Source organism: Eretmochelys imbricata, chromosome 28, assembly GCF_965152235.1.
Source record: "Eretmochelys imbricata isolate rEreImb1 chromosome 28, rEreImb1.hap1, whole genome shotgun sequence".
Lineage (NCBI taxonomy): Eukaryota > Metazoa > Chordata > Testudines > Cheloniidae > Eretmochelys > Eretmochelys imbricata.
Window position 1 is genome coordinate 7284896 of NC_135599.1, and position 27382 is coordinate 7312277.

Sequence of the window (27382 nt, forward strand, 5' to 3'; positions counted from 1 at the left end):
TCTTCTTTTTCGGCTGCGGAGTGCATCATGACGTCATGCAGAAAGTGCTCTTTAGTTCTTCAGGGCTGCTTTCTAAATCGGTGTAGCTGTTCAGCTGGTGATAAGAAGGAGGCTGGGCTCCCAGGATCTTATCTGTGAAGCCAAAATGCAACATTTTACAGAAGCAGTATTGTTTGCAACACACAGATGACTGATTCAGTGATTTAAAAACACAGCCACTAGTCACATACTTATCACTAACTGGCTGACCCCAAGCAAGCACACACGAGCCACAAGACCCCCAAAATGGCTCAGTCCACTCTCAACTGGCACACAAGTCACAGAAGTATTCACAGTAGGCTTCATAGTGGAGATGAGGTCACAACTGAGTATCGCGTCCAACTCTTTGTAATACCAGCAGCTCATGAGTGCATCACTGGAGTGGTGGTTTGCCTCCTGCTCTTGTGGTAGGCATTTCACAGCTCCTTCACTTTGGCCTGCAGTGTGCCCCGGTCATGGTCTCTTTCTCTGATGCATTGTGAAATCTGTCCATAGGTATCATAATTCCTATGGCTGGAGCACAGCTGGAACTGGACAAATGCCGATGAGGTTCAGCAGCTCGTCATTGCTCCAAGCCGGGGACAGCCTGGTGCGTGGAGCAGGCCTGGTGACCTGGAAAGATGCACTGAGGCCACTGCATGCATCACCAAGCAAACTGAAGGGGACTTTCAAATTTCCCAAGGAATTTCAGGGGTGGGGTTCACAGTTGGTCACTGAGGGCGGTGCAGTAGAGTTCAAACCAATGACCAGAGAGGCGAGAACAGGGATTGTGGGACCTCTCCCAGAGGCCAATAACAGCTCTGTAGCCCCGGCACAGAAAGCTCTACGCCTCTCGTCGGGGTGGCTTTTTTACAGTGTTGCAACTGCGCAGTTTCTGTGCACTAAGTGGCTTGGCGATGTGTACACCTCAGAAGTTACACCACAGAAAACTCCTTTCCTGTGCAGAAACTAGCCAGCGTATACAAGGCCATAGATGGCTTACATAAGAATGCAAGACTGGTCATACTGGGTCAGACCAATGGTCCATCTAGACCAGTGTGCTGTCTGAGAACGACTAGTGCCAGGTGTGTCAGAGGGAACGAACAGAACAGGCTTGTTGACCTGCAAGGTGAAGGTCTGTCACCCTTACCTTTAACATTATTGTGGTCAATTCCTACTTATCCTATCTTACCAGCCCTTCCCCCGAGGTTACTGGGCAAATCAGGTGTGAACCACTGCTTTGATACAGACCTGTCTCAATCCAGCTGAATTGAGGCAGACTTTTGGCCAATGTCAATTTGTAAAAAGGCCTGCTTCACCCAGCAGGTTTCTCAAAGTATCTGTTGCTCTGAACCGTATGTACTGTGGATGTGAACCCCAAAGATATCAACAATGAAAGAAACACAAGGCCAGTTCTGAGGAGGTTTCCAAAGCCAGGCCTGAGGGTTAAACAGCTGTGCTCAAAAGGAAAAGAGCCTCAACACCTATAAAAAGAACTGGTTGGAAAAACAAAACAAAAACTTAAATGAAAAAAATGAAACCCAAACCAAAAAGCAATCCAGAAAAGCTACCATCACATATCCATCACTGTCAAGGTTCCTTCCCCACTCTGAACTCTAGGGTACAGATGTAGGGACCTGCATGAAAGACCCCCTAAACTTATTCTTACCAGCTTAGGTTAAAAACTTCCCCAAGGTACAAACTTTGCCTTGTCCTTGAACCCTATGCTGCCACCACCAAGCGCATTAAACAAAGAATAGGGAAAGAGCCCACTTGGAGACATCTTCCCCCAAAATATCCCCCCAAGCCCTGCACCCCCTTTTCTGGGGAAGGCTTGATAAAAGTCCTCACCAATTTGTACAGGTGAACACAGACCCAAATGCTTGGATCTTAAGAACAATGAAAAATCAATCAGGTTCTTAAAAGAAGAATTTTAATTAAAGAAAAGGTAAAAGAATCACCTCTGTAAAATCAGGATAGTAAATACCTTACAGGGTAATCCGATTCAAAACATAGTGTTACAGGGTCGGGCCAGATTCCTATAGGAGAGTAATTTTTTTTTTTTTGCTATTTTTTATAGCCACAACGTAAACAAACTGGTACAGTCCATTACCACCACAACAAAAGGCTTGAAGAGCAAGGTGTGTTCCCTGGGGAAGGCTTAAGATTTCAGTCTCTATTTAGAATTAGTGTGCAGTCCTGGAACCCGATGCAAGTTTGGATAGCACAGACTGTGCTCTAACCAGATTTGAAGAGGAGAATAGCAACTTGAAAATAGATGAAGTGCTTAGACTCGTGAGTCACATAGCTGCCAAAGTTCCTTCCCACAATGCAGTGCCAAGTGGGGTTGTAGTTCTTGTCAAACTCCTTCTTTATATGAGCTGCAATATCCTTCTCGATGTTATATTTCTCCAGGGCCTAAGTGGCACACTCCACTGAATCTTGCTGCATCTCTTCAGACATATCCGCATTCTTGATCACAGCCTTTTGATCACACATGGTTACCGTGTGCTGGGTGGCTCCGAGCGCGGATGGAAGGGATGGGGCACGCGGGCAGGCAGCTTCCCAACCAGCGCTCGCTCGGCCAGCTCTAATAGAAGGCAGATATATTAGCCCCAGGCTAAGTACGTCCCTTTTCCCTGGGTAAGGTAACAGGGAAGGTTTTTTTTTTTTTTCATGTTATTATTTATTTTGCTTTCTTGATCATAATCAGCATCTATTCAGAAGTTCAATCAGTGCCTAGTCAACCTGCTACACTCATACCATCTCTATATTCTCATCACAACCAAGTTATTTTTCTTTTCTTTTTATGCTGTAAATGTACATGAATCCTTCAGCGTTACCATTACAGGTGCGCCATTATGTTTATTATAATGGTGGGGAAGAGGGGGAAGGGAATTTTGCTACATATGATGTGTGACAGGGTCGGGCCAGATGGCTACAGGAGAGTGACAGAAGGCAGATATTAGCCCCAGGTTAAGTAGGTCCCTCTTCCCTGGGTAAGGTAACAGGGAAGGTTCCAGAACAATCAGGAACCTTCTGGAGATAATTAACACAGGATGATTAGAACACCTGCCGCCAATCAAGAAGCTGCTAGAATCAATTAAGGCAAGCTACTCAGGGCACCTGGGTTTTAAAAAGGCGCTCACTTCAGTTTGTGGTGTGCATGTGAGGAGCTGGGAGCAAGAGGCACTAGAAGCTGAGAGTGAGAACGTGGACTGTTGGAGGACTGAGATGTACAAGCATCATCAGACACCAGGAGGAAGGTCCTATGGTGAGGATAAAGAAGGTGTAGGGAGGAGGCCATGGGGAAGTAGCCCAGGGATTTGTAGCTGTCGCACAGCTGTTCCAGGAGGCACTCTAGACAGCTGCATTCCACAGGGCCCTGGGCTGGAACACGGAGTAGAGGGCGGGCCCGGGTTCCCCCCAAATCCTCCCAACTCCTGGTCAGACACAGGAGGAGTCGACCTGGACTGTGAATTCAGAAAAACGGCTAAGCTGAGGGCTGCCATGAAGCTCCAAGGCGAGCAAATCCGTCAATAAGCACAAGACCCACCAAGGTAGAGCTGGAACTTTGTCACAATAGAAAATCACTCTAGGTAAAACCTTAAGTTACAAAAAGATACAAAAACAGGAATAAGTAAAGGAGTACTTGTGGCACCTTAGAGACTAACCAATTTATTTGAGCATAAGCTTTCGTGAGCTACAGCTCACTTCATCGGATGCATACTGCGGTGTAGCTCATGAAAGCTTATGCTCAAATAAATTGGTTAGTCTCTAAGGTGCCACAAGTACTCCTTTTCTTTTTGCGAATACAGACTAACACGGCTGTTACTTTAAAAACAGGAATATACATTCCATCCACCACAGCTTATTTTACCAGCCATTAAACAAAAGGAAATCTAACACATTTCTATCTAGATTATTTACTAATTTAAGGAGTTATGAGGCTGCATTCCTGATATGTTCCCAGCAAAAGCATCACACAGACAGACAAACCCTTTGTTCCCCCCCTCCAGATTTGAAAGTATCTTGTCTCCTCATTGGTCGTTGTGGTCAGGTGCCAGTGAGGTTATCTTAGCTTCTTAACCCTTTACAAGTGAAAGGGTTTTGCCTCTGGCCAGAAGGGATTTTATAGCACTGTATAGAGTCAGCAGTGTGCCCTTGTTTCCAAGAAGACTAATGGCATATTGGGCTGCATTAGTAGGAGCACTGCCAGCAGACCAAGGGAATTGATTGTTCCCATCTATTCGGCACTGGTGAAGCCACATCGAGAGTACTGCGTCCAGTTTTGGGTCCCCCACTACAGAAAGGATGTGGACAAATTGGAGAGAATCCAGCAGAGGGCAACAAAAATGATCAGGGGCCTGGGGCACCTGACTTACGAGGAGTGACTGAGGGAATTGGGTTTATTTAGTCTGCAGAAGAGTGATGGGGGATCTGATAGCAGCCTTCAACTACCTGAAAGGGTGTTCCAGAGAGGACGGTGCTTGGATGTTCTTGTTCTGTCATATGCCACCACTGAGGACCAATGGTCTCAAGTTGCAGTGGGGGAGGTTTAGGTTGGATATTAGCAAACACTATTTCACTAGGAGGGTGGTGAAGCACTGGAATGGGTTCCCTAGGGAGGTGGTGAAATCTCCATCCTAAGAGGTTTTTAAGGCCCAGCTTGACAAAGCCCTGGCTGGGATGATTTAGTTGTTGGGCCTGCTTTAAGCAGGGGGTTATACTAGATGACCTCTTGAGGTCTCTTCCAACCCTAATCTTCTAGGATTCTAAGAGTCTCTCTAAGCTTCATGAAACTTTGGATCCAAATGGTAAAAGACAGTTGTGCCCAGTTTAATCATGGCATCCTTTAGGAGTGTGATCAGTGCCACTTAACTAGGGACAGCGTTCTAAAAATAGTTTACCTGGGCCACAGGTCACCATAGCTTCCATCTCTGGGGTGAAAATCAATCACTAGTACGTGCAATTTCTACCTGAGTTCTTGTCATATCTTTGACCTTCCTTGGAGTAATTTTACACTTCCCTGGAGCAGAATTCTTCACCTAGCATACAACATATCAGTAGCGATAGTGAGGTATAACTCCCCCAAATATGCCCTTTTATTTCTTTAATCTGGTGGCACAGATTTAAATTAGGGACTAAATTCAGGTGCTGCTTAGAATCCCTGTAAGACACCAAATGTCAGGTATCTATTAACAATAGCTGTCTTTCTGCAGGTATATCACATTCAACATGGATTTCATTTTCTACACGTTTCCAGGATCTCCCAGGGGTGAGCTGAACAGAAATGTCAGTTCCATTTTTCCCATCTCTACCTAGATAGGGATTGCATTTCCCAAATAATAGGCAACATGTACCTGATTAGGAAGGAGATATCTTCAGGAGCGACCTCCTTCAGAGCCTGGACAGAACTGCTTTGGGAGCCAAATGCATGGGTATTTTGCTTAGTTACAAGTCATTTACTAGGGAATCCTCTTCCCAGCTCTTTAGACAAAATATTGACCTAACCAATTCAACAGCAGGAGGATTGGGATGGTGATGGGGAATAAGGGAATCCCTCCACCTTAACCTATGTTCTTCTGTTGTTACAGAGCATGAAATGACATTTTTCCTTATCCCTGCCCTTTGTTATAGTTCAATATATTTTAAGTAAGGAAAATGGTAGTAAAGATATCTGCTCTCCAGCGCAACCTGAATTAACATCAGAGCAACGGGGAATGAAACCGTTTGTTCCCCAAGGGGGAACTTGATGTCTAACAATTGCTTTGAAATGGGGGAACAGTATAACCGTGATGCTCAGGGTTTGTTTAGACTAGGAAAAGTGATGGAGTTTAGGTCAGGTCAAGGGGAAAGTTAATGCCAAACACTGCACCTGGGCTGCCTCTGCTCTACCACTATAATTGTCTTTTCACACCAAGATCACTCACTTGAGCAGCCAATGCCATGTACAGCCCTAGTGGATGTAAGGCACGGGTACTTTGTTGCCTCAGTGTAGCTTGTGGGGATCAAACCTCTCTCTCCCACCTGGAGATGATGAACATTCCTGGTTGGAGGAACACACACACCTATGATTCAGAAGGAAAGGAGTTGACAGAAAAGATCACAGGACCGACCCCAAAGAAGGGTGAGCTGAAAAGGCAGAAGCAGGCAACTCATCTGGTGAAACTGAGAAACCATGGTGAAGATGGTGCAAAGATCACTATGTGGGAATTAGCAAATGTGATTAAAAAAAAAAAATCTTTAGCCAGCCCTAGTCAAGGCATTTATTACAATTCTCTCTCATATGGATTTTCTGATGTTTAATAAGGTTTGACCTCTGACTGCAGCTTTTCCCGCACTCAGAGCAGGTGTAGGGCATCTCTCCTGTGTGGATTCTCCTATGTATCCTCAGAGTAGAGCTGTGATTGAAGCTTTTCCCACACTCAGAGCATCCATAAGGTTCCGCCCCCATATGGACTCTCTGATGTGTGCTAAGGGTTGAGCTAAGATTGAAGCTTTTCCCGCACTCAGAGCATGTGTACGGCAAATCTCCTGTGTGGATTCTCTGATGTGTGATCAGGGAAGATCTGTGATTGAAGCTTTTCCCACACTCAGAGCATGTGAAGGGCCTCTCCCCTGTGTGGATTCGCTGATGCGTGATGAGGCTGGAGCTCCGACTGAAGCATTTCCCACACTCAGAGCATCCGTAAGGTTTCTGCCTTGTGTGGATTCTCCGATGTCTGATTACATGTGAGCTCGCATTGAAGCGTTTCCCACACTCAGAGCATCCATAAGGTTTCTCACCCGTGTGGATTCTCCAATGAGTGATAAGGGAAGAGCTTCTATTGAAGCTCTTCCCGCACTTAGAGCACATGAATGGTCTCTGTCCACTGTGGAGTTTCTGATGTGTGAGAAGGTCAGATGTCCCATTGAAGCTTTTCCCACACTCAGAGCAGGTGTAGGGCATCTCTCCTGTGTGGATTCTCTGATGTGTGGTCAGGGCAGATCTCTGATTGAAGCTTTTCCCGCACTCAGAGCATGCATAAGGTTTCTCTCCCGTGTGGATTCTCTGATGTGTGCTAAGGGATGAGCTATCACTGAAGCGTTTCCCGCACTCAGAGCACGTGTAGGGTTTCTCTCCTGTATGGATTCTACGATGTATGATAAGGTGTGAGCTCTGATTGAAGCTTTTCCCGCATTCAGAGCATGCATAAGGTTTCTCACCCGTGTGGATTCTCTGATGTGTGCTAAGGGATGAGCTATCATTGAAGCGTTTCCCGCACTCAGAGCATGTGTAGGGTCTCTCTCCTGTGTGGATTCGCTGATGTCGGATAAGGGTTGAGCTCCGATAGAAGCGTTTCCCGCACTCAGAGCAGGAGTAGGGCATCTCTCCTGTGTGGATTCTCTGATGTGTGATCAGGGAAGAGCTGTGATTGAAGCTTTTCCCACACTCAGAGCATGTGTAGGGCATCTCTCCTGTGTGGATTTGCTGATGGCTGATGAGGCTGGAGCTCCTATTGAAGCTTTTCCCGCACTCAGAGCACATGAATGGTCTCTCTCCATGGTGGAGTTTCTGATGTTTGAGAAGGTCAGAGGTCCCATTGAAGCTTTTCCCACACTCATGGCATGTGTAGCGTGTCTCTTCCAAGTTGATTCTCTCATGTGTTATAAGGTCTGAGTGGCTACTCAAGTTTTCCTCTGGCCTCTGCTGAGTCTCACAGGCTTTTGCTTTTTCTGGGAGTGCACAACTCCTGGAACCATTCCCTTTGGATCCTCCTGATAACGTTCCATGTGGTTCTACTTGCTCAGCATATTCCTGCTGGGGTTTCTCCTCCTCATTCTCACTCACCATCTTGTCACCTGATGGGAGACAGAGAGAATTCAGAGATAGGTCACTCCTTGCACTGGAATGAAAGGAAATCTCAGAGGGAGGAATGAAAAAAGGGATGAACAAGCCAAAATGCATGCGGAAGAGATCAAACCTATCAGGAGCTGATTTTCCCCAAACCCTTCCTCAGAGGAGAGAAAAGATGTGATCAGTTCTGGGTCCACATCTCCCCAGAATTCTAAGGGGAAAGCAAGACTGGGGAGGGACCTGCTGCCAGTTGTCAGTCAGGATAGGTGAGAAGCCATGAGTGACATCAGCCTAATGATTCCACATCTGCAGGGAACAATCCTGAACTTGGAAAGCTCACAAGGTCTTTGTAGGGCACATGTTAACGGAGTTCCACCCCCACCTTGCTTAGAGCAGCCAGGAGGCATCAGAGAGTAGAAAGTCAGACATCTGTGCCTCCCAACTGACAGACGGAGGCAGGGTCTTCACATATATCACATACCTACTAGCCAGAGCTTGATATAGGAGATGGGGCTATCTCTGGGCCCTGCTGGTGGCTCCCTGGTAGGAATCCCAACACTCTCCAAATAAAATATATGGAAGAAAGGGTAAGTCAAGAGTAAAGAATATAAGTTAGAAGATCAGAACTGTAGAAAATTGGTAAGGAAAGCTATCTGAAATCAATGACCAAGCAATGAAAATAAGAAGGAAGTTTTACATGTATATTAAGTACAAAATTAATCCCAACAGTGGTAGTGGTAAATTACTAGAGGGAAATGGCAGAATTATCAAAAATAATGCAGAAGAGGTAAAAGTGTTCAATAAATATTTCTCTCCTGGATTTGGAGAAAAACAGATGATGTACTCATATCATAAGATCTTGACGACGCCACTCTTTCCATTCCATCAATAACTCACAAGGCCGTTAAACAGCAGCTATTAAAGTTAGACAAGTTTAAATCAGCAAGTCCAGATAACTTGTATCCAAGAGTCTGACATCGATACTGGGCAAGAGAATGTAGCAGCCGACACTGGATTTCATTAATAAAGAATTAAAGGAGAGTAATATAATTAGTACTCATGAACAAAGGTTTAGACACAATAGATCCTATCAAACTAACTGGATTTCCTTATTGGATGAGATCAAAAGTTTGGTTGCAACTAATAGTATTGCAACTAATAGTACTCCCTTGTGTAAGGCATATGACTTGGTTCAGCAAAATATTTTGACTAGAAAACTAGAAAGATACAAAATAAACACAGCATCCATTAAAAACTGTGATTGTAAATGGGGAACCATGGTTGAGTGGATTTCTTTCTAGGGGGTTCCCACAAGGATTGGTTCTTGGCTCTGTGCTATTTAACATTCTTATTCATGACCTGGAAGAGAAGATAAAATCATCACTGATAAAGTCTGCAGCTGGCACAAAGATTGGGGGTGGTGGTAACTAATGAAGTCTCAGTAGATTCAGGCTCCAGCACTGGGAGTCTGGGAAGTTTTCCCAGCCCTGGCTGGAGGATTATTTCCTGTTCCATAAAGAAGGGATGTTCCATTCCCAACTCCTCTGCCTTGAATTAGGCCCTGCCTGACACTACACCCACATTCAGCACAGTGGTACGATTATAAAATGATTAGGACATCATGATGATGCATTTTGTGCAAGATGGGTCACGTGCGGTGTCTTTGGAAAAGTTATAATTTGCTGAATGTGATTATCCTATTTGTGTGCATGGATCATGTTTGTATCTGACTTTACGGACCACATGACATTGAACTGCATTTTGGTCCCAGTAGTTTTCCACACACTGGACTAGGAACAAAGTTTGGGAAAAAAGGGTTTCCATCTTATGGAAAAGCAACATAAGGTGGGGTGTGACATCATCTCTTGGCCTCTTCCCCACACAAGAGAACTCTGGGAAACACCTGAGGAACAAAGACTGAACTGGGAGAAGTGCTGGTCCCAGGGTCAAGGGATTTCTAGCTTGTGTATGGAAACTTGATGGACTGCTTGTATCATCAGTCAGGGTGAGAAACTGCTCATTCAAATTCTATCCATCATCTATCTTAGGCTACGTTTGAGTTTTTGGTTATTTTCTAAGTAATCTGCTTTGATTTGTTTGCTATCACATATAATCACTTAAAACCTATCTATCTTTCTGTAGTTAATACACTTCTTTTATGCTTTATCTTAAACAGCGTATTTTGAGAGAAGTGTCTCGGGAAAATCTCAGCTTGGTTAGCACAAGCTTGTTGTGCATACCTTTCCCATATCGAGGCCAAGGCGAACTATATTAATGAGCTTACATTATACAGATCCCTGTGCACGATAAGATGGTATAATTCTGGATTTATACTATAGCAGGTGTGCAAGGCTGCGGAGCTGGGAAGTTGGCTGATGTCTTCTATCTGTGAGAAGGGCCAGCCCGGCTTGAGTGTTAAAGGGCACAGCGGTTCCCAGAAGCCGCCAAGACTGCACCCCGGAGCTGACGACCCATCACACCCTAGATTACACAAGTCTCAGCAAGTTTGTCACATCCTGTGCCCTCCCTTTCTCCACCCTAGATATTTCCTGCCTCCCACCACCTCTAGCAGCTCCCACCCTCCTATACCTGTACTGCTCCTCTCCCTCCAAGCAGAACCCACCACCAGCTCCCTGATAATCCCTTATCTGAGCCAGCTCCATTGCAGCCATTTCCTTCCCCCTGGGAGGACGGGATGATCTGGAGTGAAACCTGGATGTTATTCTGTAGCCTGCCAGGGTGAGAAGGGCAATGTGACAGAATTAAACAGGGGTTTTGTCCATTCCACAAGACAATTCCCCCCAGGATTTGTCCCTGCTAATGGACATTCTAGGTTCTGCCACACTGTGAAGCACAGAGTGACCTTATTCCATTACAAGACTAGCACCCTCCCACAAGGGTTTAACCCTCTGAGACATGGTGAAATCCTCGCAGTAACAGAGTCTCTGTTACACTTATCAAGTTTGTGAGCATTACCAAGGTGGGAGGGGTTGCCAGTGTTTTGGAGGATTGGATTAAAATTCAAATTGATCTGGACAAACCGGAGATATGGTCTGAAGTCAATAGGATGAAATTCAATAAGGACAAATGCAAAGTATTCCACTTAGGAAGGAACAATCAGTTGCACACATTCAAAATGGGAAATGACTACCTAGGAAAGAGTACTGAGGAAAGGAATCTGAGGATCATAGTGGATCAAAAGCTAAATATGAGTCAACAGTGTAACACTGTTCCAAAAAAAAGCAAACAACATTCTGGAATGTATTAGCAGGAGTATTGTAAGCAAGACACGTGAAGTAATCCTTCCTCTCTACTCTGCACTGATCACGCCTCAACTGGAGTACTCTGTCCAGTTCTGGGGTGCCACATTTCAGGAAAGATGCAGAGAAATTGGAGAAAGCACAGAGAAGAGCAAGAAAAATGATTAACGGTCTAGAAAACATGACCCATGGGGCAGATTGAAAAAATTGGGGGTTTTTTAGTCTGTAGAAGACAAGACTGAGAAGGGGCATTATCACAGTTTTGAAGTACATAAAAGCTTGTTAGAAGGAGGAAGGAGAAAAATTGTTCTTAACTTCTGCAGATAGGACAAGAAGCAATGGGCTTAAATTGCAGAAAGGGCGGTTTAGGTTGGACATTAGGAAAAACTTCCTAACTGTCAGAGTGGTTAAGCACTGAAATAAATGGCCTAGGGAGGTTGTGAAATCTCTATCATTGGGGATTTTTAAGAGCAGTCTGGACAAACACCCATCAGGGATCGTCTAGAGAATACTTAGTCCTGCCTTGAGTGCAGGGCACTGGACTAGATGACCTCTCAAGCTCCCTTCCAGTTCTATGATTCTAGGAACCAAAGGCCAGAGAACAGCAGAATCAAAGGAGTCACTTTGGGAGATTCTTCCTGTCATTGTCCCCAGGGCAGCTCTCTCGGGTTTACAAAGTTATTTGATGCTCAAGCCTTTACACAGTCTCTCCTGGGAGTGCCTCCTTTCATGGGATGGGCCTAATTTTAGCTTTTGGCAAAAGTGACATCGGGGACTCTGAGACTTGGCCTCCTTGCCTCAGCACACCTTGTTTCTTTCTGTGGCTCCCCAGTGAGTCCAAAGGAGTAGATCCTCCTTACTGTGAGCATAAGAACAGCCCACTGAGTCAGACCAATGGTCCATCTAGCTCAGTGCCCAATGCCAGGTGCTTCAGAGGGAATGAACAGAACAGGGAATCATCAAGTGATCCATCCCCCATCACCCATTCCCAGCTTCTGGCAAACAGAGGCTAGAGACACCAACCCTGCCCATCCTGCCTGGGACACCAGCAAATGAGGTGTTGGGGGCTTTTGAAAGATCTAAGTCTTAACTGAACATGGACAAACGCAGAGCTGGAATCAGTCTGGCTCACCTGTGTTACTATTGTTAAAACAGGGATGAGAATTATAAGAATGTGTTTAGACTTGTGAGTTGCTGCCTGGGTTAATATCTGACTAGCTGCATTGTGAGCCTCTGTAAATCACCAGATAGGAGAGAGACTTTACCTATGTGAACTGCTGATTGGCAACAGAATGCATTACACCCCGCCTGGCAAGAAAGGTCCATCAACACCAGACTATTATGGGATATTAAAGATGACAAAAGACTGTTGTTGTGCTCTTGACTTCCCATTAGCTGAGTTCCCAGAAGCTCAGCGCACATGGCAGGAAGGCGATAAAAAAACTCCTACAGAAGGAACTGATGTGTATGCTGCTTGGACTCTGAGAGGCAAAGTTTCTAGGCATAAGCAAGAGATCCCCAGCTCCTTAGCCTGGGTTAGTCCTAAAGAATATGTAGAGCTTGCTTATTAGAGAAGCTTCTATTACCTTTTGAAATTTAAGACTGTAACACGTCTGCATCTGCTTTAACCTGCTTTAACTTTGTAAACAACTCTCATTTCCTTTTAAATAAATCTTAATACAGGTTATTACAGGACTGGCTACAAGCGTTGTCTTTGTTGTGAGGTCTAAGATTCAGTTGACCTAAGGAAGTGACTGGTCCTTTGGGACCGGCAGTAACCTGAACACTGCTGTGATTCATGGCGTAAGACAGTGGTTCTCAACCATGGGTCTGGGGCCCGCTGTGGGGCAGTGAGCAAGTTTCAGGGGGGCTGCCACGCAAGGCCAGCATTAGACTCGCCGATGCCCAGGGCAGAAAGCTGAAATCCCAGCGCATGGGGCTGAAGTCCAGGGCCCTGAGCCCCACCACCCGGGGCTGAAGCCAAAGCCTAAGCAATGTAGCTTTGTGGGGGCCCCTGTGGCATAGGGCCCCAGGCAGTTGTCCTGCTTGCTACCCCCTAACGCCAGCCCTTGCTTTTGTATGTGGAAAACCAGTTACTGTGGCCCACATCGGCTGGGGAGTTTTTATACCATGTTGGGGGGGTCTCAGAAAGAAGGAGGTTGAGAACCCCTGGCGTAAGGGTGTGATGATGCTGCCCGTGGGAGCCAGCTGAGGTCCCGCAATTAGGGTGAACAGCAAACAGAACGGGGCAGACAAACCTCAAAAGCTGGTGGATATTCCAATACTTAGATAGACCAAGCCAGCACATGACAGCTTCCATAGTACCTCCCTGGTTACTCAGAAGTTCAAACAACATAGTTCCCTTAAAGTATCCAGCCTCAGGCCTCCATCCAGACACACGTGTCAAACATATGATGATGATTACTGAAAATCTTATTTCATCATATCAAAGAAAAGGTTCTTCCAACCCCAAAGGATCAGCCCCATATCCAGGTCCAATGATAACTTAGATCTTACCCAAAATACATGCTTATAGTCAATTCTTGTTAACTAAACTAAAATTTATTAAAAAAGAAAAGAGAGAGTGTTTGTTAAAAGATCAATATACATACAGACTTGAGCTCAACTTCTTGAGGTCCAGATTCATAGCAAAGATGAGCTTGTAGTTGCCAAACGTCCTTTTAGAAACAGTCCATCGGTTCTAGTCCGATGTCCATATTCAGGGTGACTCCAGTCAATGACTGGGGATCTCAATCCTTATGGCTTAAGGTTTCCCCCTCTTGAAACCCAAAGCAGATCTGAGATGAAGAAGGATCGTGTCCCAAGGTTTTTATACATTTTCTGCAGCCTTTTGGCCTGAGAAAACAGTAGAATTAATGTGCCCTCTTACAAACATCATGGCAAATAGCAAAGGGTCATTTATCGATTAAACAGTTCAGATACAGGTTACCACAACCTTCAAAGCGATATATAGACCATCACTCAAGTATTTTCCTAAATGTTAATACTCCTTTTTTGATCTTTGAATCAAAGCTATAGCAATAGACAAGACTTGTTTGCTGACATCACAAGACCTGAACAAACATCTACCCTTCTATCTCTAACAATGCAGGCTGCATTTCAAAGCTGTATTCATTTACAGATCTTCCTAACCAGTCTCTAAAGTTCGGCCACAGGTCATGTCAGTCTGTGAGCTAATTAACTCTTTCTGGCCCTGTCACTTTTCAATGAGATACTATATTACACTCATAACGTTAAAGGGACCATCTGTCACAAGGGTGAGCTCAGCTGCGTGGTGAGATCTACGGGATGACCCAAGGGGACTGTCTGTGATTCCACGTTAATGCTGTTACAGTGCCTGAAGCCTTTACACCGGATACTTGGCTGGTGAAATCTACAAATCGACCTCACAATCAAGTTGGGGTTTGTGCCCTGCTTCTTACCAGTCTGCCTGAGGCTGGTGCTCATGCTCTCGGGTCACTGAAGACAGCGTTACAGGGACTTATGGGCGCAATGCCACCAAGGGCAATTTGCAGCAATGCAGAGCAGGCTTTACACTGACACCGGGTGGGACAAATGCAGTATGGACTCAGTCAAGCCCCAGTTCTCCTCCAGTGCACATCAGCATCCCGGCAACCTTCAAAGAGGGTCAGTGATGACGGCTCTCCAGAAGAGCATCACCCGCACCCAATGACCTGCCTTATCTCCTGAGACAGAGGTGAGTGACAGATGATGCACAACGGACCCTGGGGGAGGGGGAGAGAAAGGGATAACAAAACACATTCTGGGGGTCACCGCTCAGGACGTGAAGGTGACAGGCACTGTGGTGGCAGTAAAGGGGGAGGGGAGGGAGTGGGAGCAGGAGGGAGCAGCACCCCCAAAGGCAATGCTGCCAGTGGGTCTCCCCACCACAACAGGGATGGGGCTGATAGGGGGCCATTCCCTGGGCCTGGCTACAGAAGGTTTATTAGATGACAGGAACACAGCTCCAAGCAGGGCTTGTAAGTACAACCAGGACCCCTCAGCCAGGTCCTGGGGAGGGGGGGGGCGGCGGCAAAGGAGCTTTGACCCCAGACTTGGGGTTCCCTGCATCTTACCAGCCAGCCCCAAAACTGAAAGCCCCCTCCCGCAGTCTCACTCCTCCTTCCCCCAGCTCCTCCTCCAGCCTTTGTCCAGTTTCCCGGGCAAAGGTGTCACCTGGGTCCAACCCCCTCCCAGCTCAGGTTACAGGCTCAGGTATCCTCACTCAAGTGGAGTCATCCCCTGCTCTCCTATCCCCCATGCACACAGTCCTAGCAGAACTAGACGACATTCCCCAGTCAATCCACCCTGCTCCCTGCTGCATCACACCTGGGAAGTTGGAAGCGAGGCAGCGTCCCAGACAGCACACCGGGAAGGGAAATGAAGAGGGGACGATGGGCACTGCAGTGAACTCAGCACCCGTCCCGAAGGCCATTGGCAGAAAGTTGTCCTCTCCTGGCCTACGGGAGTCAGACAGTGAGAAAGTCTTAACTGGTCAAGACAGAAAGTCTTAACTGGTCAAGACTCATAATAACTGAGAGATCAATGTATGAGTCATATGTACAGAACAAAGCATTTATACTGAAAATCTATTTTATGGACTTGGAATGGAAAATCAATCACTGAGAGGTAACGGGTCCCAGAATTGGCCCATCCACCCAAGAGGGAGTCATCACTTCTCACTAGTCAGCTGGCAAGGTAACAGTGCTCAAGTAACCAGCCTTGCTCCCTCCCAAACTATCAATGGAAAACCATCGGGGCACCACCAAACAACTGAAACTGGGGTGGTGGGGGGGAAGAGCTGAAGGTAACACAAATTTAATCATCCCAAATCCAAAATAGGAATAGTTTAAAGGTAGATGTTACACGTGTATGGTGTGGAGGGGCAGGCCAGAGTGCATATGGGATGGGGCCTGTTTGGAGGAGGGCTAGGGCATGACTGGAGCAGGAGCAGGAGGCCCAGCTGGAAGTAGCAGTGAGAGGCCCAGCTCAGTGTGCAGATCAGGCTACCTCAGGTCCAAGGTGACATGCGCCAGATCATATGCAGCTGTTGCCTGTAATACGTGTGTGCAGCGCCTAGGACTGGAAACAGCTGCTGGCTTCTACAGTGCTAAGAGAGGGCTGGAGGGGATGGACAAGAAGGGGAGGTGGAGCTGGAAATGGTGGCAGAAGGAGGAGGTGGAGAAGGAGAGAGACATTTGAAAGCATGACCATCATTCCCATTCCACCACAAGAAAAAGTACAGGAGAGGGAAGCAACACTTCAGAATCACCCAGCACCTATGTGGAAAGAGCACTGGACAGGGACTATTCCTGGCTCTGCCACGGGCCTGCTGGGTGCCCTGGGGTAAGTCATTGCACTTCTCTGTGCCTCTGATTGCAAACTTGTATGAGACCCGCAACTGCCTATAGTGCTGCTAACTCCTCCAGCCAACATGGCTCTGTGCAAAAAGCTAGGAAATTCACTTCCAAAAAATGATAATTCAGGATTTAAGGTTGCCCGGAGCCCCTCCAGAAGAAAGATCAGCAGAACTCAAACTTGTAATAATCAGGAAATGCAGAGATAAGGTACACACCAGCGTAATTCTAATTCTCACACACGTGAGCAGTGACCCTTTCTTTACTCCTACAACACACCTATGTGCAGCCGGCCATTTGAGATAGTGCCTGTCACCAAAGTACTAGAGAAAATGACAACCAGGGCACACAATAAAGCTCTTTATCTTTCCTAAGACAGAATTTGGTTTTAGATGAGCTGCACTATACAGGAGCTACTGACACCTGTTCTACACTCAGACACTGAGCCTGCTCCCCAGAAACAGCCGCACACTTGGTCAGTTGAACACCTCTTCACCCCTTTTTACAAGTCTTTCATCCTTACTCACACAAGTTCCAGCTAACATTCTACATTCACTTACCCATCGTTAAGCACACAGACTGCTCTCAGATCCCACCTCACAGCTGACCATTCTCATGGCAAACAGTCCCATTTCCTCGTGACAACATGCCCAGCTCAGTGCAGAAAGAATACAGACTGGAAGCTCAAGGTACACATGTACCTCATTCCTTTCATCGCACACATGGGGGGGACTCAGACCCAATCTTCTCATATCACAATCACACCTCCACCAAGTTGCTCTAACTAACACCTCTACCTTTCTGTGCAGCCACACCTAACAGAGAGCGTGCAGCTGGAGTGCAGGCAGAGAACGCCCAGTGGCTGTTGGCAGCTCCAGGGGGCAGAGTTAAGGTTGCATTGGCATGCACGTTAGCTCTCTATTTCCTAGTTTTTGGAGGTTTGACTTTTGCTGAACTTGACATTCTGGCAGGGCCCAACATACTGCGGGGCAACCTTAACTCTGCATTAATGAAGGGGTCAGTGACTAGATGAATGTTCAGTAAATACCCAGAAAGTGATAACTCCCCATCCCTGCCTGCCATTCACACAGGCAGCAAAGCCCTGGGCAAGGCAACTTTCAGAGGCCAAGAGAAGGGGATAGAGCTTAGAGTTTCTCTGTCACTCAGGAAGGGGTAGCAGTGAGGGAAGACTGGCAGCAGATAGTTGGAGGGGTGAAGGGGTTTGGGGGTATGCTGGGAGACAGAAGCAGCTGGGACTGGACAGAATTAAGGTCCCTACAGGGTACAGGCAATAGAGCTATGAATAAGGCATTGCACTGTATAAATTTCCAGATTAGATTATACCAATTTGTAAAGACACATGAGATCTTTCCCTCATGGCATCACCTTCACTGGGTTCTTCCTTTCATTGGTAATTCGCACAAGTCAATAGTTAAATAAGATTCTATCAGTTATGAAGTGGCCATTTCAGATTTTTGGGGAGTGTCTATTAATTTGCAAGAAGGGCCACGTGCTGGGAGAGACGGGGCCTTGGTTTCATTTTAACTTGTGCATACTCAGCAGCTTCAGGAATTTGGTTCAAAGTATTTACATGTTTCCCTGGCCTGTTCTCAAAAGTACTGCTGTAGAAAGTGGGGAAGGGCAGAAACTCACTGCAGGATCAGTAGCTGAGTCCCTTAGATATTTATAGCTCATCGGAAGAAGGATGGGGATTGGTGGGTGTCTGGGGATTTAATAATAAACACACAAATATCATTGTTCTTCATGAATTTTCATCTTCTAATTCCCATAGCCCACTAATTATCCCTGGCTGCCCCTGGGAGTCTGGGGAGGGAGTACTAGTAAACTCCTGTGGCCACTGTGGAAACTAAGGCGCAAGGATCTTTCAGTGTCTGGCTCAAAGTCACCCACTTCACTGGATAAATCCCTAGTTGCTGGGCTCTGCAGAGGGGTGGGGAGGTGAATTCTGAAATACTGTGAGCCATGCTGGTCTCCTGTGTTTAAGAAGGAAGAATTCAAAGTGGAACAGGTGCAGAGAAGGGCTACTAGGATGATCCAAGGAATGGAATATCTGCCTTGCGAGAGGAGACTCAAACAGCTTGGCTTGTTTAGCCGAACCAAAAGAAGGCTGAGGGGAGATAGGATCGCTCTCTATAAATACATCAGAAGGCTAAATACTAGGGAAGGAGAGAAGTTTTTTTAGGTTAAGCACCAATGTTGACACTAGAACAAATGGATATAGGCAGTCAATAAGTTTTGGCTTGAAATTAGGCAAAGGTTTCTAACCATCAGAGTGAAGTTTTGGAACAGCCTCCCAAGGGGAGCAGTGGGGACAAAAAACCTAACTGGCTTCAAGACTGAGCTCGATACCTTTATGGAGGGATTGGTATAATGGGACTGCCTACAATGGCATGTAGTCAATCTGAAACTCCTAGCAGCAAATATCTCCAAAGGCCGGTGATGGGACATTAGATGGTGAGGGCTCCGAGTTACTACAGAGACTTCTTTCTCAGGTATCTGGCTGCTGGGTCTTTTCCATATGCTCAGGGTCTAACTGATTCCCATATTTGGGGATGGGAAGGAATTTTGCCCAGACTCAGATTCACGGAGACCTTGGGGGTGGGTTGCATTCTTCTGCAGCATGGGGCATGGCATGGGTCATTTGGGGGTTTAAACCTGTGTAAATGGTGGATTTTTTTGTAAGTTGAAGTCTGTAAATCATGATTTGAGGACTTCATTAACTCAGCCAGAGGTTAGGGGTCTACTACAGCGAGGTTCTGTGGCCTGCGATGTGCAGGAGCTCAGACTAGATGATCAGGATGGTCCCTTCTGGCCTTAAAGTCCATGAGTCTATAAACTGTGCCTTGCGTTGCACAGACACTGATGGCGATCAGGGCCCCATTGTGCTGCACATGGCAGAGAACCTGACTGAGATCAGCACCCCCATTGTGCTGGGCACTGCACAGACAGAAAGGGACAGTCCTTCCCCCAAAGAGATCACAATCCAAGTAGGCAATGGGTAGGAGGAAAACAGAGAGGGCCTGGGACTTCCCCAAGGTCACCAAGCAGGTCCATGACAGAGCAAGGAACAGACCCTGCAAACTCCAGAGCCCCAACACTCTCAGCTTGGAAAGGTCCCCAGACCCCACTGTATTAGGCTGCAGGAAGAGGTGGTTTGTCCATGGATGCACAGGCATTTTGGCAGGGCAGCTCAGCTGCAGTCCCTGCACACAGCTTGGGGTGGGTGTCCTGGGTCAGGAGAAGTCAGTGTCCAGTCCTGTGGGGCTGTGCTCCTGGCTCGTACCTCCAGCACTCACTGCTGCCCCTCCGTTACCAGCTGCACTGTTCAGCCAGCCCCACGCCTCAGTGAGGTCACTTTCCCCCCCGCATCCCAAACCTTCAAATTGGGGCATGGTGCACCCATGCCAATCAGACTGCACTAGTGTAAATTGTGTCTATACTAAAAGTTTGCATCAGTGCCTAAAACACCAGCATGGCAGAGACCTTCATTACCCAAAACAGCATTATGATGGCACTCGAACTGGGATCTATTTCTAGCTCTGTCACGGACAGTCTGGGTGACCTTGGACACGTCAATGTTTCTCCTCCCAATTTTCGTCTATTTACCCAGCTGCCCACTCACTGGGGTCTCCTCTCTCTCCAGAGCCGCTCACCCCTAAAGTCTGTGTGGGTGTCCCCAGAGCTAAGGTAGTTCAGCTCTGGAAGAGTCTTACAAGGATGGCTGTGGAGTCTCTTTCCTGGAAGTTTTTAAGAACAGGTAGGACAAAACTCTGCAACAGAAAATCTACATATACTTGATCCTGCCTTGGCAGAGAGTGCTGCACTTGATGAAATCTTGAGGTCCTCTCCAGTCCTACATTTCTATGATGCTATGCAATATATATGTATAAAAATAGAACATAGAGAATAAAACCCACCACAGCATAATGTCAGGTAATTCAGATGGAAAAGAAATAAACAAAAAAACACTACCCTTCCCAGCATGAAATGACAATACAAAGGAAAAGAAAGCAACACAGTGCAAACTAACACACCCTAGGACAAAAGTACACAATGGAAAAGAGCTGAATTCAAACCAACACAACACAGGCAACACACAAGCTGAGGCAAAACAATGCACCATAAAACTCTGCAACACAACATGGTGCATCATAGGTCCAAATGGCACCATGCAGGACAGCCCAGCGTAGAACAGGACACAGGACATAAGCGAATTATTACAATGTAGGCCTGGAAGGGATCTTGAGGGGTCGCCTACTCAAGCCTCCTGTGGTGAAGGCAGGACCAAATATCCCTAGACGTTCCCAGACAGGTCTCTCTCTAACCTGGTCTTCAAAACCTCCCATGAAGGAAATTCCACAACCTCCCTTGGAAGCCAATGCAATGCAAACACTCAGACCAGAACAAAGCTGTGCGTGCACGAGGACACACACACACACACACACCCTGGGCTTGTGTTTAAGGGGAGAGGCAAGAATTCAAAGAATCTGGATTCAGTTCCTAGTTTTGCCCCAAATTCTCCAGGCAAACTTGAGCAAATTACTTCAGCTCTTTGGGCTTCAGTTTCCCCATCTGTAAAATGGAGAGCAGCCGCCCACCATTTCCTGATTTAGCCTTTGGGGTTTTTGTGGCAAGGACCCTCGGTCGCTGTGGGCACGTCTACCCTGCAGGGGGGCACCGGTGGCCGGCCCGTGCCCGTGGACAGGGGCTCACAGGGCTCAGGCTGCGGGGCTCTTGAATGGGGGTGTCGATGGTCCGGCTTGGGCTGCAGCCCAAGGCCCGGCCCCCTCCCACCTCGCAGGGTCCTCCAGCCTGAGCCCAGACCCCTACCCTGCCACGAACCAGCCCCTTCGCCCGAGCCCTGGGAGCCCGAGTCAGCTGGCATGGGCCAGCTGCGGGTTTTTAATGGCAGGGTGGAGATACCCTGGGTGTCTGTGCATCCCCTGTCCCAATGGGGCCCCTGATCTTGGTCAGGGTCTGTGCAGAGCCCGGCACGACAGCAGCCCGACCTCAGTTGGGGGCTCCGCCACTCCCGGCATTACCAGATCCTGGATTTTGTTGGGGTCCCTGCAGCACCTGGCAAAAAGTGGGGCCAGGAGCTCCGTGAGGGTGTGTGCAGTGCCCAGTACAGTGGTGGGGCATGATGTTGGCTGAGGTCAATGCAGGGCCAGGCCCAGCGGGGACACAGATCGCAGTCGAAGTCTCTGAACTTCCCAGGACACTGGAGGCCGCAGTCTGGGCCGAAGTCGTGTGTTGCTTCGCACGAGGGGGGCCCTGATTTCAGTCCAGGTCTCAGTTTTACCTGGCACAAGGGGGGGCCTGATGTCAGCTGGGGTCTCTTCAGGGGCCTGCAGAACAGGGGCGCAGATCTCCGTTGGGGTCTCCACAGCGCCTGTCACAACAGCGGGGTCTGACCCGTGTTGGGGTCTCTGCAGGGCCTGGCAGAACAGGGGCCCGGAGCTCAGCCAGGGCCCCTATAGCCCCCGGCCCGACAAGGTCCCTGCTCTCTGTCGGGGCGCGGGCAGTCCCTGGCGCAATGCGGGCCCCAAACTCGGTCAGGGTCTGTGCCGTGCCCAGCACGCGGGGGGGCTCCTGACCTCAGTCCGACACCTGGGGGGGGGAAGCGGGAAGATTGCCAAGGATTTGCTGTCGGTATTTCAGAAGGGAGGAGAAAACGGGGCACAGGCGAAGGACACGTCCCTGCAGGGAAAATGGGGGGCAGGGGACCCCCCAGACCGGAGACCTGAACTGGCCACGGGCGGAGGGGGGAGGAAACGGGGTACGGGGGGGGGCAGAGCCCGTCTCAGGGAGGTGGGGGAGGGGTGGGTCACCCGGGCTGCTGCTCGCTGCTGTGGGGACAGATAGGGGGCAGGGCGGGAGCGGGGGGGTCCCCCGGGGAGGGGGCAGCGGTAAACCCGAGGGGATCTCAGCCCCCCCCGCCTCTCCCCGCTCCCCGGGGGGCCCCGGCTCCTCCCCCCCCCGGCCACATCCGGGCTGCGCCGAGATTTCCCCCGGTCTCCCCCCGCCCCCCTTCTCCTGCCCCCCCGGTCTCCCCCCGCCCCCCATCTCCTGCCCCCCCGGTCTCCCCCCGCCCCCCTTTCCCTGCCCCCCCGGTCTCCCCCAGCCCCCCTTTCCCTGCCCCCCCCGGTCTCCCCCAGCCCCCCTTTCCCTGCCCCCCCCGGTCTCCCCCAGCCCCCCTTTCCCTGCCCCCCCGGTCTCCCCCCGCCCCCCTTCTCCTGCCCCCCCGGTCTCCCCCCGCCCCCCATCTCCTGCCCCCCCGGTCTCCCCCAGCCCCCCTTTCCCTGCCCCCCCCGGTCTCCCCCAGCCCCCCTTTCCCTGCCCCCCCCGGTCTCCCCCAGCCCCCCTTTCCCTGCCCCCCCGGTCTCCTCCAGCCCCCCTTTCCCTGCCCCCCCGGTCTCCCCCAGCCCCCCTTCTCCTGCCCCCCCGGTCTCCCCCAGCCCCCCTTCTCCTGCCCCCCCCGGTCTCCCCCCGCCCCCCTTCTCCTGCCCCCCCGGTCTCCCCCAGCCCCCCTTTCCCTGCCCCCCCCGGTCTCCCCCAGCCCCCCTTTCCCTGCCCCCCCGGTCTCCCCCAGCCCCCCTTTCCCTGCCCCCCCGGCCCCCCCGGGGGCAGATCCCGGCGCTGCGAGACGCCGGGTCCCCCCCGGACCCGGGGCAGAGTCACCGCCCGGCCCCCCCCGGGGCTCGCTCCGGTACCTGGAGGCTGCAGCGCCGCAGCGGGGCGGGCGGAGCCCGGGGCGGCCCCAGGGCGGCTCCGGCGGGAGCGGGGCCCGGGCCGGGCACGGGGGGGTTAACGAAGGTCTCGCACCGCCCCCCCCCCGCGCGATCTGCGCATGCCCAGAGCTCCAACGGCCCCAACCGCTCCCCGGCCCCGCGCGAGCCCAGCCCGGCTCCGCCTCCCCCCTCCGACGTCACTTCCGCTCCCGGGGGAGTCAGGCACTACATCCCCCAGCCTGCCCCGGGCGCCGCTTCCGCCTCCTCCGGCCCAGGGCAGGGCGGGCCCCGGGGTCAGCCTGACCCGCCCCCGCCGGCGCCTTCCCGCGCCTCAGGCGGACTCTGGTGCCCGCGCGTCCCGCCCGCTGGGGCTCGAACCAACCGCCCCCCCGGCTCCGCCCCCGCATCCAACCGCCCCCCGGGCCCCGCCCCCGCGTCCAACCATCCTCCCGGCCCCGCCCCCGGGTCCAACCGCCCCCCCGGCCCCGCCCCCGGGTCCAACCGTCCTCGCGGCCCCGCCCCCGCGTCCAACCGCCCCCCGGGCCCCGCCCCCGCTTCCAACCGCCCCCCCGGCCCCGCCCCCGTGTCCAACCGCCCCCTTGGCCCCGCCTCCGGGTCCAACCGTCCTCCTAGCCCCGCCCCCACGTCTAACTGCCCCCCCCGGCCCCGCCCCCGCGTCCAACCGGCCCCCCGGCCCCGCACCCGGGTCCAACCGTCCTCGCGGCCCCGCCCCCACTCTGCGCCCCCCCCCCCCAGGGTCCGACCGGACCCCACTCCCGCAATTAAGACTGCAAAATTTTCGGTGTCTCACCTGCAAAGAGGGAGGAGGCCTTGTGGCACCTCAGAGACTAACAGATTTATTGGCGCCTAAAAGCTTTCCGGAGCTAAAACCCACTTCCTCAGATGCTTTGGGCTGGGGGGCGGGGCGCAGCCGGACGAGCCCCGCCCCCCAGGAGGACACCATTCCCCTGAGCCTGGGAGTGTGATGGCAGGGCCCAGGACAGATGCTGTGTTGACTTTGTCCCTTGTGAAACAAGCAGCGAACTTCCAGCAGACGGGGGCTGCCGAGAGGCGACTGTGGGGATGGGGCGGACGACACTGCTCTTTGCTAGACACAGTGCAAGTGGGCCTTAAGAAGGAGACGCTTCGTTCATCTTCGCTACCTGCTCCTTGGCCCTCTCGCTCCAGTATTTGCTCTAGGCTTCCTGGAACATGTTTTTGCAGCAGATTTTGGCCTTCAGTGTGGAGCGTATGAGGCAAGAGCCCCCCCATCTTCCGGTGGAGAGAGTAGGTCTCTTCTGGCGGAGGGACAAGCCGATGCGTCAGTCAAATGGCTCCTCAGACGCAAAAGCCTCTCCCAGGATGAGAACAGCTTCTAAGTGGGCATTTTCCATCTCCTTGACTTCATAACCAGTAAGCAATTTCATTTCTATCGACTGTAGCTCACGAAAGCTCATGCTCAAATAAATTGGTTAGTCTCTAAGGTGCCATAAGTCCTCCTTTTCTTTTTGCGGATACAGACTAACACGGCTCCTACTCTGAAAAGTATCTTACATGTATGTGTTCCTTTGAGTCACAAAACAAAACGTATTCATTTTCTTGACGTAGGAAACAAAATATTTTATCATTAGTATTGATGCATGAAAAGAAATAATGGTTACACTTTCTTTATGCTTGAAATTAAAAGATTATATCTCTTGGCTTGACACATAAAAAAAGTTTTTTTATCTAAAAAAGAAAAGGAGTACTTGTGGCACCTTAGAGACTAACCAATTTATTTGAGCATGAGCTTTCGTGAGCTACAGCTCACTTCATCAGCTGTAGCTCACGAAAGCTCATGCTCAAATAAATTGGTCCTTTTCTTTTTGCGAATACAGACTAACATGGCTGTTACTCTGAAACCTTTTTTTATCTAGTGTCTTTATGCGAAAATGTATATATATTCCCCTTTGTTGTGAGTTGTGACCCACAAAATTAAACATTATTTTGTTTTGACACAGGAAAGAAATTACTTCATTTATTTTCTTGATTTAGGAAACCATTAATCATTGTCACTGGAAGGAGACCCCGAGCCAGTAGTTGGCAGGCTATAGGATGGGGCAGATACTTGCTGCTGATCATGTCTCTTTTGTTTCTCTATTTTTCTCTTTTGTCTTTACCACTCCTCCAATGTTTATATACAGTGTCACAGTTTACTTCTCCACACTTGAAGTGTGACGTTTGATCCTTATTAGCATATCCAGGTGATTTTCTTTCAATCTGTTTTGTGATTTAATTTTGATACTATTCATAAGGCTAAAGCCACGCTCACAATCAGCACTGGAAGCCTGAAAGGTTGCACATGTATCCACATATATTGTGAAACCACACTGTATCGTTCTGCATGTTGTTGACTGAAAGTCACCATTTCCTGGAAATTTGTCATCTTTGCTTCATGTTTCTCTGCAATTATGTATTTGTAATCATTATATTGGTTCACAATGAACTCCTTCTCCTCCATGGTGTTTTGGAGAGATTGACTAAGGTCCAAATTTTTTCTGTATTTGTCAACTAGCTTACTAATGTTTTCTGTGTGAAATTCATAACTGATTTGTTGTGATGAAAGTGAGGCAAAGTCAAAAGCTGACCATTCATTTAGTTCCTTTTCTGGAAACCTTTTATGCAGATGATCACACAGTAGAGATATGAATCTTGGAATAGATGCACCGCTGAATTGTACATCTCTTGTGCTTCATGCAATTAGATTTTTCACACTGTTGCTCTAAAAGATTGTTTTTCCGAGATACTGCCCTCCACAACTGATTAATAATTTCTTTCAGTATCTTTCCAGGTCTGGAAGTAAGAGTTGACTGGCTTTTAATTTACAAAGTCCTTTTCATTCCTGCTTTTAAAGATAGATACTAAGTTTGTTCTTCACAAATCTTCTGGGACCTCATCCCTCCTCCACGAGTATTTAGAGAAAATTGCTAATGGTTCTGAGATTGCTTCAGCTAGTTTCTTAAGTATCCTAGATGAATTTTATCAGGCTCTACTAACTTAAATACACTCAACTTATCTAAATATTCTTTAAGCTGTTCTTTCCCTGTTTGGGCTTGTCTTCCTTCTCCTTCATTATTAATATTAACTGTGTTAAGTATCTGGTCACCATTTACCTTTTTATTAAAGAATGAAGCAAAAAACCGGAGCTTTTCTTGAACTCTACAGAGTTAGATATAACCCACCAGCGCAAGTCTGGGAGGATCTGTTCCAGAGGCTGTGTAGACATACCCATAACGTGCTACTTCCTAGGCTTTGCTTTCTGCATAGTGATCCCCCCACAGCTCCATTACTCTGAGATAGGCCCTGCTGGAGGCAGAACCCCTTTGTGTCATGATGGCACTTCAGTAAGTCCAAATAATTTCAGGCTCCTTGTAGACACCATCTCTTCTGGGGTGCCGCAGCCAGGAGGTATTTGCAGCAATACAAGACAGCCTTTTCAGAACAAGACTGCATTGCTTAGGCAACTGGAAAACAGGATTTCCAGATCCCTTGTAAATCTGGAAAAACAAAACTGAACTCTACATTCATTTTGGCAGAGTCATCTCCCAGCTTTTCCAAAGCGTCAATTTCATCTCTCTCACTCTGTGTGTGTGTGTGTGTGTGTGTGTGTGTCTATGTTTTTCCTAGTCTCTTTCTGCTGTGGATAGCAGCAAACCTAAAACCCAGTCGGTTTGTACCCTGTGTCCCAAAGTGCCGTGCAATTATATTCTGCTTCCCTTGGATCCCAGTCATTACATGTTAATGTGCAGCCTTTGAGATTTCCATTGTGCTTCATGCATATGTGGAGAGTTCTGGATAATGTATCCATCAAAATGGAGACAGGCCTATGTTACTTCAAGAGCAATTATATCCCTATCCCAGAAGAGGACTTAATGCCTTCACAGTCAGTGGTTAATGAAGCAAATTAAGAGGGAAGCTGACCACATGCATATTTTTCATTAAAATACCTACTAAATAAGTTCCCCATTCTTCAGAGGGAGACAAGGTCAAAGCAAAGGGCGAAGATACTGAATCGTCAAATCAAAGAAACTAATCCGTAAAAGGTTTCAGAGTAGCAGCCGTGTTAGTCTGTATCTGCAAAAAGAACAGGAGGAC

General features: G+C 49.0%; 1 protein-coding gene and 1 pseudogene across 5 annotated transcripts; both read right to left on the reverse strand.

The window, feature by feature from the left end:
• Nucleotides 1-146: 146 nt before the first annotated feature.
• On the reverse strand, nucleotides 147-3689 carry LOC144258326 (dynein light chain 1, cytoplasmic pseudogene; annotated as a pseudogene).
• A 2584-nt stretch (nucleotides 3690-6273) lies between these two features.
• LOC144258289 (uncharacterized) lies at nucleotides 6274-24106 on the reverse strand. 5 transcript variants are annotated; one of them, XM_077806748.1, is made up of 4 exons: nucleotides 23231-23413; nucleotides 15469-15599; nucleotides 14562-14864; nucleotides 6274-7863 (listed from the first exon to the last, which is right to left on the reverse strand). In XM_077806748.1, exons 3-4 carry the CDS (start codon nucleotides 14584-14586, stop codon nucleotides 6275-6277), a joined length of 1614 nt encoding a protein of 537 aa, XP_077662874.1. In that variant the 5' UTR covers nucleotides 14587-14864; nucleotides 15469-15599; nucleotides 23231-23413; the 3' UTR covers nucleotide 6274. The 5 variants fall into 5 exon arrangements, 4 of the variants coding, with proteins under 4 accessions (XP_077662874.1, XP_077662875.1, XP_077662878.1 ...); XM_077806749.1 differs by lacking the exon at nucleotides 15469-15599; XM_077806752.1 differs by lacking the exons at nucleotides 14562-14864; nucleotides 15469-15599; nucleotides 23231-23413 and adding an exon at nucleotides 24060-24106.
• Between the last annotated feature and the right edge of the window lie 3276 nt (nucleotides 24107-27382).

What these genes read in the sequence shown, in the direction of transcription:
- LOC144258289 (XM_077806749.1), bottom strand. Translation starts at nt 14,586, where the DNA reads ATGAGCACCAGCCTCAGGCAGACTG. An exon ending in CACCAGCCTCAGGCAGACTG is followed by an intron (nt 7,864 to 14,561) that starts GTAAGAAGCAGG and finishes GTCTCCCATCAG; the next exon opens with GTGACAAGATGGTGAGTGAG.